The sequence below is a fragment of the Poecilia latipinna genome, unplaced genomic scaffold, assembly GCF_001443285.1.
Source record: "Poecilia latipinna isolate Pla-1442-1.1 unplaced genomic scaffold, P_latipinna-1.0 Scaffold634, whole genome shotgun sequence".
Classification (NCBI taxonomy): Eukaryota; Metazoa; Chordata; class Actinopteri; order Cyprinodontiformes; family Poeciliidae; genus Poecilia; species Poecilia latipinna.
The window spans coordinates 272,791-290,216 of NW_015113250.1; the positions used below are offsets into that span (position 1 = coordinate 272,791).

Below are 17,426 nucleotides of genomic sequence, written 5' to 3' on the forward strand. Positions count from 1 at the left end.
CAGATAAATTGGTTTATTGTCACTGCCCCCCCCCAACCCCCCCCTTGACAGCACCTGGTGGTGACGCCAGTGTGGACAGCCCTGTTTATGTAAACATATATTCAAGCAAATATTTTCCATCTGCTGTATTTTATTATATTATGGGATGGAAACAAGCCAAGCCCCATTTGACATTACTCATACTGAAAGTGAAACTAAGAACAACATAGGCTACGAGCTGCAGCTGCCGTGTCATTATCATTCATGTAGAACTCACGGGTTGACAGAGGAGCTTGTGGTAAGTTTATTAGATTATATATATTGTTTTTTGAATGATACACCGCTGTGGTATGTGTTATACGGTCCATACGTTTGACTCCACGCTGAGGCACACAGTGTGAGGTGGCTGAAGTGTCGAGGGAAAGAAAAGACGCTGTAAACAGCGTGTCGTTAAGTGCAGTCCACGTCTTTAACCGTCGGGGATTTTATTTCGAGCTTGAGAGTGAAACTCTTGACTTCGTGTCACCGAAGCCCTACACAAGCCGTACGTTTTTACATTCGCTTTTTATTCTGGTTAATAAAAATTCGGCCTGTCGACTGAAAACTCCGTTTCGGTTTTTCTTTTGATATATAGTGACTAGATTTTAAGTCGGTCACTTGTCTGAAGGCGCCATTTATAAGCGTGTACACATTTTGTTAAACAAAAGGGCTCCTATTCTCAGTTTTAAATGTATTCAAATGTCACATTCAAATGTTGAACGCTTTGCATCGACTGCTGGTTAGAGCTGTGTCGTTTGTAATGTGGAAACCTTATTCTTGTCAGCCTTTAAATGCCAACGAAAAAGAAACAAAATCATGATACAGGTTGAATAAATACAGCTTATCTTTGCGCATGTCACTTATTTTACAGTAAAATGTAGGTTTCGATTCACATTTTAATAAAGTAAACCAAAAAAAAAAAAAAATCCATTTTACTCTTTTTAGTTATAGTTCACCTTTCTAGAGCAATTACAGCATTTAGATTACAATTTTGTAATTAGCATAAATGCAATAAAGAGAAAAAAAGGCAAATGTTTTGTTATACCATTCTCTGATCTCTGTTCCGTGTTGTGGAATTGAAAGCTAACTTTAGAAACATTTTTCCATCCTGGGAAAAAAAAACAAACTACTTTACATGTACAACACTCTATTTGTTGTTGATATACTTACATAAAAACAACTTCGTTAGTGCGTCACAGAGTACTACCTGCAGGACAGCCAGGTATCTACCTGCCTGCAGGTGGCGTCCCAGGTTCCCAGGCTATCAGTTTGTTGCTCCAGAGTTTTTAAGCAGATGGACTGAAATACAAGGGGTCCTACATTTTGATAGCAATGATTTGTTAGTTTTTTTAAAATAAAGAAATATTTTTTTCTGATTTGTTCAATTTTGTAATTTTAGTTACTTCAAGTACATTGCAGTCTAGTAGAAACGGTCTATGAATGATAATCAGAAAAGTCAAATAGGGACATACTACATAGCTTTTAATTGGTGACATATATATTTCAGTCTAGCTACATGTTTCCTACCTGAATGGGAGAAAATATTTCATTTTTTATTTGCCTAAGGATTATTTAAATTATAAGAAAGTGTTGAGGAAATCTATCATAATTCAGGTTTTTTTTCCTTATTTAAATTTTTATTAAAGCTTATATGACTTTTTGACTGCATTTCCAATTTAAATCTGTTAATAATAATAAGGCAAACTTCTGTTTTGTTGGTTTTCCAGTTTCATCTGACCATGTAAAAATCGTTTTGCACCGTTTCTAGATGCTTCTGGTTCTTTGTGTAAAATGGTTCCGTCCCTCGGTGCCAAAACAGTCGGCACTGTTGTTGTTGTCTGTCTTGTCTGGTTCTGTTGTAGACCGACATTTTCTGCAGGGTGCAATACATCTCTCGTCTGATAGTCATGCAATAATTAGGTGAAGAAAACTGAAGGATTGAGGATGTAATTTGGCCGCCATTTCTCTTAAATTAAAGATACTATATGAAACATGTTCTAGTAGTAGGTAGGACTCCCAGGGTTAAAAGTATAGCCATTCTTTGTGCTGCAGTGAGATCATTTGTTTTTACAAACTCCATGGTGTGAACGACCTCCTGATCATGTGGGAAAGAAATCAGATTACTCCAAACAGACAATGGGGATTGTGCAGATGTATGTTCTCAAGAGATTGCTCCAATCTTGACATGTCCCATGCACACAGCTGCAGCGTCTGGAGTTTCCTCATTCAAATATCACTCCTTATAAAAGAGGCTGCTCATTCTTGACCTCTTAACTTGGCGAGGCCAGTGTTCTCACACTCTGGTCTCCGAAGAATTACAATATGCTTGTGGATACTTTTGCTTACATGGAGGGGCCTGTCTCTGCTCCATGTGTGCTGGTGGGACATTGACGCATAACGCTAAACAGAAACATTTCACCACTGAGATGTGAGGACAAGAGGGTGCTTAATTTTAATGGTTCTCATTAAGAGCAAAAATGCTGAGTTGCCTCTGGTTGCTGAAATGCTGATATTGCCTCCTTGATTGTGTGGTTTCTGTCCTCCCTTTACAACAAGATCTGCAGTTTGTGATGCGGACTGTTTTTCTATGTAGCTGTGATCTTTTCGGAGGGTTAAATTGAGTCGTGTGACGTTGACATGTTAAAATGTAAATCTGCATGCACAGAAATGAGTTCCAGGATCAAATCCAGCCAGTAGAAATTAAAAAAAAAAAATTCCTCCCCACATACACACCCTGTTTAATTAAACTCGTGAGGATGGGAAAATTCAAGAGAACTTTCTCTTTCAGAATGACTGTACTAACGGATGAACTTGTCAGATAAAATGACCTTGTTTATGCAGAGCTGGTCAGACTGGTTCATATAGAACTTGATAGGGAAGGTTATTTACTGTATGAATCTTTTGTCAAAGCATATTTTTTGTTGAACCTGAGTTTAAAACTGACGAGGGACACTATGAAGTCCAAATCCTGCCTGACCGTGCATTTCTCAGCGAGGCACTGCAAATTTGACCCAGTTCTGGAACTTCTTTTCTTTTTGTTTGACAGAGAAAATTCTTTTTGAATGTAAAAATAGACATCCTGGCGTTCTTTCTGGTGAATTATGATGTAATGAATGATGATGTTTCTGGAGAAACATCCTCTTTATTTACATCCTTTACTTTCAGAACCCTGTATTTTTATGCGAAGTAGGAAGTTTTGTGTTTCTGGTGTGAAGTGTGTTAGGACTTCATAAGAATTTCTCCTGGTGTCTTCGTTCAGTAAAGTTCCAGATTAGTTTAATCTCAGTCACTGAGTCTAATCTGAGACAGACCAAGTGGACTTCTACCTTACTGGAACCGCTTCAGTTTAAAAACATCAGGGCTGTTAATGCTGACACTGTGTTATAAAACTATTGGTTGGTTGTTTTTTGCTTTTTTTTTTTTTTTACAGAGAAGCTTATAATTATTTACAAAGGGAATGAAGATAGAAGACAGTGCGCTGCCATTGATTTCCTGTGTGAAACATACAGAGAACTGAACATGTAGCTTTTCAGGTCACGGTTTGCAGTAAAAGTATAAAATCTTATTCAGCGCTATAAGGGAGTGCTATTTTACAAGTATTGATATTATTTTATTCCACATGTCAAAGTTCCTCTGACTGAAAATACTTTGCATGTTCTATTCTAAGCACGTTTCACACAGTAATATAAACTGCTAGCTGCATTTCCAGTCTAGCTACTGTTGTGACAGTGGTTTAACCACTTCTCACCTTACTTCATAAACCCTGAACTGTTTCTTCAATAGTCTTCATCAGATATATTTAGCTGTGTGGGACTCCTATAGAGTTGGCTTCATCAAGCTATCTGATACTTAGTTCTGTAAACACTTGACCTGAGAGTCATATTTTCTGTTTGTTTCTGTCAGGATCATTGAATTACAGTCACCAAAGTGCATGGTGATAAAAAACCAGCTGAGTCCCATAATTTTATAACAGTAAACAACAATAAAAGTCAGGCGCATCTTCTAATTCGCTTACAGAATCTCTCTCCTCCATCTTACGACAACCCATTCCTTCAACTCATGGTTTGTCTCAGAGGGACAAAAAAAAAATGCGGTCCATGAATCGATGGATATCAATGGCGCCTTGGTATGTGATAAAGAGATGTTTGAGGAAAAACAACTGTGAAAACAAAGAACTGAAGAAGGGCTTGCGACTTGGCCTGTTGATGCTTGTTGGAAGACGTTTGGAGGGCAGGATTTGTCCTTGCTTTTGAGAAAATTAAACCCTTCACAAAAGACTCATGTTGGTATAAAACGAAAAAAATGTTCCTTTGCTTCACATTGGTCCAGTAACTCTTTATGGGAGATGAAAGGTAGCTCTTGCCACCATTCAAGCAAGTTCCTTCATGGAAATCGGGAAGCAAATCTCAAAAGCTTTTGGTTTATTTCATTTACGGGTGGGAAATGTCAGTCATCTGGAGTCGCCTTTATTGATAGTCATAACTCGGTGACAAAGTGCAGATCTGAGTTTTGATAATAGATTTACCTATGTGAGGTCTCAAAGAAACATATCTGGAACACTTTTTTTTTTAAATTACAGATTTCACTTAATAAGTCGCAAGTCACAATGTTTTTTTGTACATATTGAGAGGTTTGTTTTTCTCTCCTTGAGGTTAGTTAAATCAGTCATGTTATCAAAAACACTGTAATCTTGTCTAAAATCTTAAGAAGAATTTTTTCCAGTTATTTTTTTTTCCTTTCAGTTTTAAGATTTATCGTTCTCATGAAATCATGAAAGGTTGTGCCAGTATGAAACTCTCATGGTTTGGTGACCTTGTTAAAAATATGATTGTATCATTCACACCAAAATGATGTTGGGATTTTATTGACCTACATGAAGCGATCAGATCGGATCCCTAATCACTGCTCGTTCTGGAGACACTTCCAAATCGCAACGCCTTGCAATAAACTCAGAGTTGATCAGATAAGAACTGACTTCACCATAAAGCAAAACCTAAGTCCTAAAACCTTGCCTGTGGAGATCCGCGTCCGACAGAGACATCCGCGTGAATTGTTCCCCTCCTGGTCTGTTGGATGGAGAAAGGACTTTTACAACTTTTGAAGAGAACATTTAAAGAGTAGCTACTTGTGTGTCTGGCACTCTAAAGTTCTGGAACCTCTGCCCAAGCCGACTGTTTCAGAGGTCTAATCTTCTCCTGGACCGGTAACCAGACGTTTTGAATCTGAGTGAGTCTGAGCAACTCACAAAAATAAGGTCAGGTTTTCCAATTTAGCTTGGGCTAAAAAAAGACAATATTGTCTCGTTTTTTTCACATGTTGTCAATGCCTCTTGCTGAAGTGTGCTGATGTACGGTGTCATGATTATTATTATCTTTGTGACTGCTTTTGCTGATCATATGCTGTGATACGTTGAAGGGATTTGCATCTTGAGCAGAGTTTAAAAACGTAATCATCTCTGCACCGTTTCTCCTGTCTTCCTTTGCCCCCTTTTTCACTGTTATTATTATTTTCTACATTCTCATGCAGTGCCAAAAGCCACAATCCTTGGTTTAATTTTCCATTAGGCCTGGGCACATGGCTCCTTGTTTCAAAGTATTGGGTAGCTAATTAGGAGAGCCTTTACCTGCTTTAAGTTTCCTTTACCTCATCTCTTTCTCAGCAGGGGCACACACTGATTTCTTGTAGTGTGCTTTCTGCAGATGTTTTCCCTTTTTCTTTTCTTTCTTGTTTTAATTAGTCAATTAGTTTTGAAGTTATTTGTCAGTATTCCATTTCATTTGGTCATAGTTTGTTCATTAATCTGATTTCATCTCCACTTTATCATTCCATATAAGCAATTTCTTGTTGTCTTTTCCATCAATAGTTACACTGCAAGCGAAGTAAGTTATTTACGGGATAGTTCAGCTTTAAAGTTGGACTATTTTGTCAATAAATTCTCAGACTTAATTTGAAATAAGCGTGGCAGTGATCATTCCTTGTTGTGTGAAGAGTTTCTTCTGCCGGTAGTCTGAATTCACTCCTTCACGAGAAACTGAGAAGTTTAACTAAAGACACTTTATCGTTAATAATAATTAATCAATTATAAGTGATTCATTATAACAGTCAATAATTACTTAAACCAAACATTCATGGAAATTATGATTCCCAACGATGGAAAGCATAAATAAATGTGTAACATGACCTCGTTGCTGTTATTTGAAAAGGGCAAGTGAAAAATTAATCCTTCAGCAGCAAAAATAATGTATCAGTTTTAGTTGTCATAACACTTAACTGAGTGTAAAAAAAGTGATATCAGTATGTTAATATGCTGGGCTATCTGCTGATCTATATTCCACTTGTAGTTTGCCAACTGTAGTTATCTCAAAAAGAGTGATGGGTGGCCCTGCTATAAATCAAGTCAAGTTTATTTGTATCGCACATTTCAGCAAGAAGACAAGTCAAAGTGCGCTACATGGTAAAAAAAAAAAAGAAACATTACATTACAGTGGCAGAAAAAAAGAGAGATAATCAAAAATTGTCTTCCAGATTGGAATAAATCTCTGTTCCACTTTCCACAATCAAAGGTCACTCTAAACAAGCGTTTCAGCATTTATTTGGAAATTTGTTTCATAAAAACTGAAGGCTGCTGCTCCATGTTTGATTCTGGTTCTGGGGTGCAGAGTAGACTTCAACCAGAAGAGCAGAGAGGTCTGGAAGGTTGATGTAACAAAAACAACAGGCCTTTAGTGTGGTTTGGTGCTAAACCATTCAGTGATTTAGAAACAAACAAAAATAATTTTAAAGTCTATCTGAGCTACAGGAAGTCAGGGTAACAACTTGGTCTGATTAGCTCTTTTCTAGCGTTAGTGAGTCAAGTCCATTTCTCTTTTTCTTGTAAGTGAGACAAAAGTATGGTAGCAGTCTTTCTGTCTGCTGTCCAGCAGTGCACAGCAACAGCTTGGAGATGAGAAACACTGTTTTACTTTGCCTCATAAAACCTGAAAATACGACAGTCATTCCTTCACCCCAGTAAGATAAATAGCTTGAGTGGAAATTTTCGTGGTTTTGAAACCGTATTTCTGAACATCTTGGCGTTGCGTCTCCTGAGTTGGTCAGCTTCATTACTTTCCTTAGTCACAAAATTTTTTACAATCCGTAGACATGAGCTATAGACTTATTTAGTCCTAATCTTGTCTTCGTGCCCTTTATGTGGTGAGGTCAACAGATGTCTGACAGGTGCCTTTTCACACCCTTTGCACATTCAATTCTCAGCTTCATTAATCTTTAACAGTGAACTTAATTGATTTGGTTATTTTATTTCAGGTAAAAAGACATGGCCTCCCGTGCTCCCCTCTTCCTTTTGGTCATTTGCTTCTGTTGCTGTTCAGGACATGCAAAATGTAAGTTTAAGCAAATGAAACATTAATTTGTTTAACAGAGATTTAAAAATACTTCAGAAATGCTTCAGATGATTGATTTAACCTTCTGTTTCATTTTTGCTTTTTCCTGTCTACAGCCTTCGTCGAGGTGGTATGTGATAAAACAATAACTGGTCGGGTCGCCCATCAGTCTATGCTGACCTGCAAGGTTGAAACCACGCAAGAAATACCCGATTTAACAATCACTGTGGTTGTCTGGAAAAAGCAAGGAGATGATGATCCGTTCCTGTCAGCTCTTGATAGGAGACCTGGCAAAAAAAATAAATTCCCCCCCGGCTACAAGGTTACCTTGAACGACAGGACCGTATCTTTGGTCATCACCGACCCTAAAGTGAAAGACGAGGGAGTCTATAGCTGCCTGGTGATGACAGACAGTGGTAACGCCGAAACGACAACACACTTCAAAGTGACAGGTGACAATAACAGATTACTGTTTTAAGAAGCAAATCCAGGTATTTAAAAAAAAAAAATCTGAATATCGTTGCGACACTGAATCTCATACTTTATATAAACTCATTACAAACAGAGTGAAATATTTCAAGCCTTTATTCCTTCTAATTTTGATAATTATGTTTTACAGATAAAAAGCCAAACTGTAGTGTCTCAGAAAATTGGAATATTTGGAGAAAGTTCAATGTTTGAAACTTTTAGAAAAAACCCTAATCAGCAAAATCACTCAAAACATCCACAAAGCCTTTAAATGTTTTCCCACTTTAGGTCAGTACTCTGTCATGGGGAATACTGCTGACTGGACAAACGTCCAGAGGACAGTTAATGACACCCTCCACACAGAGGTTAACCCACAAAAGGCCATAGCTAAAGAAGCTGTTGTTTTCCAGAGTTCCTTAGTCAAGCATATTCCTGGTTACCAAAAGTTAAGTAGAAGTAAAAATGCATTTGGAAACAGTCCCATTCACAAATTTGGGGAAGTGGACTGAGGCTGGAGTCAGCACATCCAGCTCAGCTAGTATCGAAAAATCTTCTAAATTGGCTACAAATGTGGCATATCTTGTGTCAGGCCACTCCTGAACCAAAGACACAAGAGGCGACATTAGAAACGTCTAATCTGGGCTAAGAAGAAGAAAACTGGACTGTTGCTCTGTGGTCTAAAGACCTCTTTTCAGACAGAAATAAATGTAGCATTTCATTTGGAAATCAAGATCCCAGAGTTTGGAGAACAAGTGGAGAGATAAAGATTTCACTGTTGTTGAAGTCCAGCGTAAAGTTTGTAGATGGACGAAAACCCGCTGTTCGTCCTGCTTCACTGGATATGTGTTATTGTTCTTGATTGGCCCAAAAACTGGCCTGACCTGAACCCTGTGGAGAACCAGTGGGTGTAGTCAAGTGAGCTGCATTGTTGGGCTTACCTTACACCTACGCAATGCCACAGGCTGATCTTTTCCATGCCATGCCGCAATGACGCAGTAGTTCATGCAAAAGGAGGCCCAACCAAGCATTAAGTGCATAGAAATAAAGTTTCTATTCAGAAACCTGGATTTTTTGATATTATACAATATTCAAATTTTCTGATCCACACTATTTTTGTTTAATTTTCTGTCAGCCAAAATACTCAAAAGTGCAAGCGCAAAAAGCTTTCAAAAAGTTAGCTCTTTGTGTTATTAATCCACATGAGATTTACTTTCTGATATTAATGACAAAATATTTTGAACTTTTTTTTTTTTTACAAAATTCTGATTTTTTTTAGATATACCTGTACTTTTGTATATCATTAGTTATTTTTGAATAATTCTCTTCAGTCCTTTGGCTCTCTAGTTGAGCTAGTAGTAATAATTGTAAAGCTCTGATAACTTGTCGAAAATGATCGTACTCAAATGTCATCCAGATTCTATCAATCCTATTTGACTGGGCTATCAGTGTTCAATGTCATTTTTGTGTTTTACTTTGCTTTTGCAGCCAAATATGAAGCCCCATCTGTGTACAGCATCGATGAGCAAGTCGTTCCAAATGCTCACAAGTCTCTGATTTGTAAGGCTACTGGTGGCTACCCAGAAGGCAAACTGCGCTGGTTTGATGAAAACAAAACGGAGTGGACAAAAAGCGCAGAGCCACCAATAGTGAACCAAACAGAGGATGGTCTGTTTGAAATCTCCAGCAAGCTGCCTTTGATGAAATTATCCACCTCTGATGAGTACACCTGCGTGGTCTACAATGCCAGCGATGGCAAAGAGGGCTCAGCTACGATAAGAACAGGTAATTTAATTAATGGTATTTTTTGCTACAAACACAGATAAAAACACACAACATCCTCTGCAGGAGCTAAATTATGTACCTTTAGTCACAGGCAGAGCTGTAACGAACACATTTTGGTTAAAGATTGCTCAATCCAGGACTTTATCTTTGGGAGGTTGAGGCAAGGTTTAATGTTCCAACAGAAAACACAACTGTAAAGGAGTTGTAGATCGTCCAAAAACAGTCCTGTAAATGTTCAGCTGCAAAACCAGAAGTTCAGCAAAACAAAACGACTAAAAATGGAGCTCTTACCGTGCTGAATTAGTTTCTCTTTAAAGCCGCAAGATGGTTTCTTTCTGTCCGTATGATTGCTTGTCTCTTCAGACACAAACAAGTAAACAGACATGCGGATACATGTCCTGATCAGGTGTTTCTGCCAATCCAAACTATAAAGATTTGCCACAAAGAAGAAGCAAGACAGCGCATGCCAGATGAGACAGGGTAACACTTTATGGAAAAACTGTTCTATCTCTTCCTAATGGAAAAGCTTTTCTGAATATAGACGCTATCTAAACTGTAATCTAAATTTTTACAGCTGCCACACAACTTGGTATCTGTTCAACTGTCTGAAACGACAGTGCAGCAACAATGCAGCTGTTAGCCGCCATCCATCTGTATTTGTTTCTATTGAAGCAGCACACTCTGTTATGATATGTACTTGAAAGCTTTTACTGTTTTGTGTCATAATACAGACGATCCAGATCCTGATGCTTCCACTCAAAATTCTTCGAAGACATCACTTTCAGCAATAATTGCTCCAGTCTTGGTCGTCGGGTCGCTGATTGTGGGGTTGCTGTTGGCACTGTTAATCTGCAGAAGACGTTCCCAACGTGAGTATATGTTTGATATTTGGATTGAGGTTTGAAATAAAGATAAATGACATCTAAAGAAGCTCAGCTGAGACTTTTACAGTCCTGCTTTTGGGGCAGTGTGTGGGGTATTGGTGGGATGGGTACCTCGTATATGGAGGCTGTTAAGGGTTCCAGTCCTCACCTTGGATCCTTTCCTGCATGTCTTCCCCCAGTTTGTCTGTGTCTGTCTCCTGTCTGATTATTGTGAATAAAAACAACCATTTCCACTAAACCTTAAATCAGGAAAGGGGAAAAGAAAACTTCAGCAGTAGATGACATGTCTGGCTTCATTTAAAGATAAAAAAACACATATCTAAAATATTTATATATATTATAATTGAGGTTTAGTTTTTACATACCCTTTACAGTCTTTACAGCCTTACAAATCTCCTCCTTTTTTCCATGACTGCTAAAGTTTCATCAATTCTCCCACAGATGTTGCTTAAGATCTAAGAGGCAAACCTCAGAATGTCGTCTGACAACTGTAGCAATTAATTTGGTTGAGTTTCTTTGAAGTCTGTTCAGTTGAAACAGCATTGCCAGTTCACATATGAGTTATTTGGAACAGAGTTTACTGGAACTCTTTTTTATTTATTGAAACATATTTTTGAGTATTCGTTGTCACAGTTTTAACTTAAGTTTACCATATACCTTGTACTCACTATCTTAATACAATTGGCAATTTTTAAACATACCAATAATATGACATTGGTAGCAGCTTAAAAGACAAGTCCAGAGGTCATTCTGGCCACTTTATTTTCTTGTGCCAACTTATTTAACAAGAGTCTGTTAAAATAGACAATCGTAGTTCAGAGTCAAAGAGGTTACGTTACTGGGCCTGATACAATTGCAGTTAATTTTTATTGCACTCTTTAAAGCCGATGTGCTCAGCAGGGGGTCATATTTCATCACTTCCTTCTCAAAAACAATAAAAGAACTACGAGGAAAGGTTGATTGCAGGAAAGACTTGCATAGCAACTGAAAAGTGACCATTCAGGTTAGGAAAGTACCTCATATTGTCACACAGTATGAAGCAGCTTGAGGGCCAGAAACTTTTCCTGATTTTAAACTTTACTGTAAACATTGTTTTTGTTGTTAAAGGTTGGCTAAAGTTATCAACATGGTAGATAGATTTTGCACTGAGTGTATACCCTCTGTCATATTTTGCCTTTTTTCAAATGTCTGACAGAAAAAAACCGGAGGCCCTCAACCGCTCCTCTTATGGGTACGTCCATCTTTGGACAAACTGTTACAGCTCTTCCTATTCTTTTCCAAATGGGCATAAATGGCTAACACTAAGTTAAAGATGGAGGTCGTTTCTGTACTTATTTCTGATACTTCTGCCAGTTCTTTAAATTAATTTGCATTGAGACCTGTTGAGCCACCAAATGTTGCATGTCGTTAGGGTTCATCTAGTTAATCAATATTGTGAAGATTCGGGATGTTTCCAGTCAAGGTTAAATCATACTTACATTCCAGTCCTGTTGCAGCATGTGAGAACTTTGTGTGAATCATGTGCTCATCATTAACCAGCTATCTCTTCTATCCTTGGACTAAATCCAGCTTTTTTACTTAAACTAATAGTTTGGGACTTTTAAAGTAAGATTCTGCTGAAAGCTATAACAGTCTTATTTTCAGCAGATCACTCAGCTGAAGCTAATGGCTAGTGGCTAAGACTTTATACAGTTTATGCTAACATTGTTTATGCTAACTCTGGTTTTGCTTTGGCATTGGGCAGTTATTTACAAATATCCATTTTTCTGTGTGAAACATGACCTGGGAACAGAACCGCGCCTCCTTTTAGGAGAAAATGTAGGCGCCTGTGGCTTGGATGAATCAATACAATGTCTGGAGTGTTTGGTGCAATACAAGCTAAAGGTTGGGATCAAAAATGTGTTTTGTGAGTTTTAGGTTCTTGGATGTGATGGCAGACAAGTTAAATAACATTTTCTAAAGAACACTTAAGTAGTGTGGAAGAAACGGTTGCAGCCCCTTTACTGTAAAGTGTTTCAATAAAATTTTGCGAATCAGTTACTAGCATCTACGTCATAAAATGGTTGCCTCCTCTTGCATGATATTTGAGCACCTAAAACTTACAAAACAGATTTGTTTTGTTTTAAATACGCAGATATATTTAAAAACAGACTTATTTTTAAATATATTGAGCTCTGTTGCAACAAAAAAAACTCATTCAAACCGTAGCACCTACTTTTCCCTAAAAAAGAGGTACAGCTGTTTGTAGAAGTGAGTCGACATTCATTCCATCTTGTCTCAGACTCTTCTTCTTTTGAATTTTAATTTATTTCATATTGGTGTTACTGCCCCCAACTGGTGCAAAGTTATATGCAGTCTTAAAAAAAACAACAACAAAAAACAGGAAGGAATGTCTGTAGTAATGGTAGCTGAGGGTTAGAGTTATTTACAGGTAAGTTAGTAAGTGCTTAACCTTTACTGTGTATGTCATGATATCCATAAGGACTTTTTCTCCGTGCTCAGGCTTCAGGTGCTGTGGGATCTGTCTGTGTTTGTTTACCTTAAACTTTAAGTGGTTGTGGGTTCACATTTACTTTCTACAGCTGCATATTCTTACAAAATTTCACACTTTCTTTCAGGGACACATAACATGGTTCCCAACACAGATGAAGTAATCGGTAAGCATGCCAATGTTAAAAGAATCCATTGAATGTATTTGGTTTATATCATTTCACACATTTACACTGAATTTAAATAATACTCCTGTCTGCAGATCCACCTCCTCCTTACTGTGAAGAATTCAAAGACAACATGGCCTAAGGTAATACTTAAACTGTAACTGAAAATACAGTTTATTCCTACACAGTTTTTAGTAAATTTCACAAATCTCCTTCTTTTTCTTTGCAGGAAACCCAACGAGCTGCATTTATGTATTCACTTTCTACAAACCTCCAAAATTAGCATTTTCTTCTTTGCTAACCTCCACCTTCATGATACAACTTTCTTTACAATGTAAAACTGTGCATAGTCAGGGATAACTTGTACTGTGATTCACTAGTAAATTCACAATTAATCTGAACATACCAGAAATATTGTTAAAGAGAGATTAAATCAAGTCTGAAAACAGGATGGGCCAGTTGAGTGGAGAAGAAGCTGAAAGGAAGGGGGTACACATTTAGGCCCAGACATGTGAAAACAACACAAAACGGGATACTGTATTGTAGTTATTACAGGAGGTCTCGGTCCAAGCAGAGATGTGGCAGCTGTTCAGGGAAATATGAGAAGACAGACACGTCTGAGTTTAGCCCACATTCAATAGCCTTTGGCAGCTCAGCAGTTTCATCTTTTTTGTGATATTATGTAAGAGCTATGAGGAAAGCACTGAATCAGGTCAGAGGGCAGTTGTGAGTATAACTACTCACAACTATGTATGTGCATTGTACACTCACAATGCTCTGCACATACAGACAGATTATGCGTGTGTGTGTGTGTGTGTTTAGATGAGCAGTCCTTTCAATTTTGTCATTTTATTTCTCTTAAAGATGGAAAACTTTGAAATAAGTTTTTAATTTTTTTTAAGAATGCATCTCTATAGCCAACTGTCCAGCAAAGTTTTCTCTGACGGGAGGTAGTACTTCATTCAGAAACATTAGTCGTGCACTACTAGACAAAAACTGGGTTTGTAACCTGTAAACCAAAGATAATTTCTCTTCTGTGAAATGAATTGTGTCTGCAGCTGCTGCTTCATGTGAACTATTAAACTGTGCCAACACTCTTTCCTGTTCCTTAGAAAAAATGTGTACTATTTCTTTGAAAATGACTGATGTGCTTGTTAAAGTTTTGTGGAGTAAATCACTATTAAATCAAAGTAAAGTCCATGTCAGTCTTTGGTGAAAGCTTGGCTTTTGTTTGTGTGATGTTGTATTTAGTACCAGATTTCATATCCTTTTTCTTTCTCCCGAAAAGATATCACATGATGGCCCATTATCTTTGTAGAAAAAAACAAAAAGCTCTTCCTCCCTAAAGCCAAAAGGATTGTCTTTTGTGCATTAATGTGAAACTGCACTTATGTAACCTTTAATTTGATATCTTTTCTCCATCATTGGTCTGGTTTCATTCTTTTTGCTACATTCTACAAAGAGGATACAGAACCAGTGTTGACTTATTGTACAGATGTTTTTATAGTCAAAGGCAGGATGCAGGAGGTTTGCAGGTCTACTTATGAAAACAGCCCTAGCAGAGGGCTAGGGCTGTTTTACTGATAAACTGCAGGTTTATCAGTAATTTTAAACAGTAATGATTAACACTGTAATGAAAACTACAATAAAAACAATAAAGGTTTCAGGTTTTTATTTAGTTTGGGGTTTTTTTGGCTGGTTTTTCATGTGGGTTGATTTTATATTGTGTTTTCATGACTTTATCCTGTTTATACACCGGGTCAATAATCACAAAGCTCTAACCATTATTTCATCACATGATTTAATATCTACTGTAAAAATGTTTTGAGTGTGATTAAGGTAAAATTAAAACTTTTGTTGATGAAAATGCATATATTTTTTATTTTTATATTGTGCTTTGATGATTTTAGGAAGTTTTATGCAGTTCTCTTTGTATTCAGTTCATTGAGTACTAGCAGGATGTGCTAAAAGTCCCATCTAACTATTATGCTGACAAAGAGCTCTTCATGTGTCCTTCTGTTTTTTCTTTAAACATGTTTTGGTCTGTTTGTGTTATTTTTAATTAAAGTATGTTCCTGGGTTTTCCCAGTGTTCACCAGGGACTCAGAGTTGCCATCTATCTTATCCTGTAATCAGAATGATCCTTTTGGTTTCTCTTCTTTCTTTACTTTCTCTTTCACAGAAAGGGTCTTCATGTGGGTCCCATGCTTGTACAGCTCTCACTGCTTTTTATGTGCAATGCTTTATTTGCTTTATGAGAAATAAAATACTGTTGAGCTTGTCTTATTGGTTTGATTTCAGACACACAAATAAAGGATACCAAGCATAATGTCGAGTCAGCTCAAAATTTAGATATTACCGTTAATCAAAATTTAGAGTCCGGTTGGAGAGACAAAACCAATAAAATGACGTTTTCCAAAGTAAACATAATATTACATCCACATATTACACATGGACACCTTGTTTGGGTCCTGGGCCGCATCGTCTCCTTGTGGCTTCAGAAAGACTAATGACTATATGAACGTGTTTTTCGAACTCACTGTCCTTATGTGACCCGTTTTACAAAAGGTCCTTCTGTTTGTCTAGACGCTACATCACTCATATCAGGAAGACCTCGGCTTCGGCGCGTCACTGAGGCATAAAGATATGACCTGCTTTCAGACTTTACATGAGCAAATCATTGAGTGGACAGACCTTTCTTCCTGCAGCAAAACCACATTTATTATTAGCTCCAAACACTGCAAAGTTTTTAAAAATATATTTTAATGGATAAAACCATAACCTGTCATGTATAAAATCTAGATGGTGCCTGACCAGCAGTTGAGGAGGCAGGCAGCTGACTTACTATTTTGGTTTCATACCAACAAGTTATCCAGTAAAATAAAAAAAAATAAAAAAACCTGTCTAACATTAAACCATGCGTTTCTGAGAAAAAGCAAGACATGCAGAGGAAATTCAACACAGAGGTGAAGCTCTGATTAGGCAACAAATGATCTCACTCATTCACAGGAAAGCTAAATCTTCAACATTTTTTTTTAGTTCCTATAGTACATGTTTGAGCTTGTGCAGAAAGAAGCACTTTTTAACAGCCAGATATTCCTTCTTGATTAATAATTGTAATAAAAAATAACAAAAAAGAAAATATGTTTTTCCATGTTTTAATTTTAAATAGAATGTGCAGTACACTGAAATAGAAATAAGTTAAGGATTTTGAGCTTTATTACCTTTTTAAACACTGATCTTACTGTAAACATAAAGGTGTATGTTTATGTTTATTTGAATCACTTATGCGCTAGTATAAGTGATAAAAAGCCTGCACTTGTTTCAGGCCATTGTTGCGGTCGTGGTCTGCTTGCAGTTGGACAATCTTTTTATGATTCTGTACTTTGAGTTGTCTAGTGCAGTGGCGCAACTACACATTATTCAGGTGGATGCGAAAACATAAATCGGCGCCCCCCCGACCCGAGGGAAGGAACATCGGAGTGAAGGAGCGACGCTCACAACACCCCCCCTCACCCCCTGTTTCCTGTCACATTTGCTCCAGTATCCCACACTTCTGCTAAGGAATTTCCTACACTTGCACAGTTTCTGTTTTGCTTTAGAAATTTAATCTACTACTTTCACTTGCTTTCTTCTTAAATATGTGTTTCTGTGACTCATATCTCTTCCTGATGAATCATATCTGACTGATATTTCTTTGGCTTTCTTCCTTGAACAAACTCCAGAATGTGAATCATTTATTTCTTTTGGGAATTCATTACCTATCAGTGCTGGACTGTCAACATTAGTGCCTTTTGAAATATTTTAGGGCCTGAAGTGCACTGTAAAACATTTGAAGGTGGTTTAACTTGAAAATGAAAGTCCGCCTGCTGCCTTGAAAATGCAGTGTAAGTCGACAAGAAAATTATTTTGGTTTTAACAGAAATGAAAGTTCAAGAAGTTGACTTAACAAGAGACAAGGTGTGTAAACATTGTTTCTTAAGTTCACTAATCTTGAATTGAAAGTTTTAACTTAATGCTGCAATTTAAATATGCAAGAAAAAAAACTGTCCTCGCCTAGTTAAAGAGTATGGAGTTAGATTTGTATGGAGTTAGATTTGTTTCACAATTATTCAATCAAAAAAAAAATCATGTCAAACAAAAAAAGTAGTATTCAATCAAAAAAAAAAAAATCATGTCAAACAAAAAAAGTAGTATTCAATCAAAAAAAAAAAAATCATGTCAAAGCAAAAATCACT

At 37.2% G+C, this 17,426-nt stretch overlaps 1 protein-coding gene across 4 annotated transcripts; it reads left to right on the plus strand.

Annotated features, from left to right (window-relative positions):
- The first annotated feature begins 140 nt into the window (after positions 1–140).
- Positions 141–15,439, plus strand: LOC106954171 (T-lymphocyte activation antigen CD80). Of its 4 annotated transcripts, none has more exons than XM_015043455.1 (9): positions 141–277; positions 7,321–7,397; positions 7,514–7,849; positions 9,351–9,647; positions 10,379–10,516; positions 11,727–11,762; positions 13,150–13,188; positions 13,284–13,331; positions 13,418–15,439. In XM_015043455.1, exons 2-8 carry the CDS (start codon positions 7,331–7,333, stop codon positions 13,328–13,330), a joined length of 960 nt encoding a protein of 319 aa, XP_014898941.1. In that variant the 5' UTR covers positions 141–277; positions 7,321–7,330; the 3' UTR covers position 13,331; positions 13,418–15,439. The 4 variants fall into 4 exon arrangements, with proteins under 4 accessions (XP_014898941.1, XP_014898944.1, XP_014898943.1 ...); XM_015043457.1 differs by lacking the exon at positions 141–277 and adding an exon at positions 500–523; XM_015043456.1 differs by lacking the exon at positions 141–277 and adding an exon at positions 5,034–5,272.
- Positions 15,440–17,426: the final 1,987 nt, after the last annotated feature.

What these genes read in the sequence shown, in the direction of transcription:
- LOC106954171 (XM_015043455.1), top strand. Translation starts at nt 7,331, where the DNA reads ATGGCCTCCCGTGCTCCCCTCTTCCTTTTGGTCATTTGCTTCTGTTGC. An exon ending in CTGTTCAGGACATGCAAAAT is followed by an intron (nt 7,398 to 7,513) that starts GTAAGTTTAAGC and finishes TCCTGTCTACAG; the next exon opens with CCTTCGTCGAGGTGGTATGT. An exon ending in CTGCAGAAGACGTTCCCAAC is followed by an intron (nt 10,517 to 11,726) that starts GTGAGTATATGT and finishes AATGTCTGACAG; the next exon opens with AAAAAAACCGGAGGCCCTCA.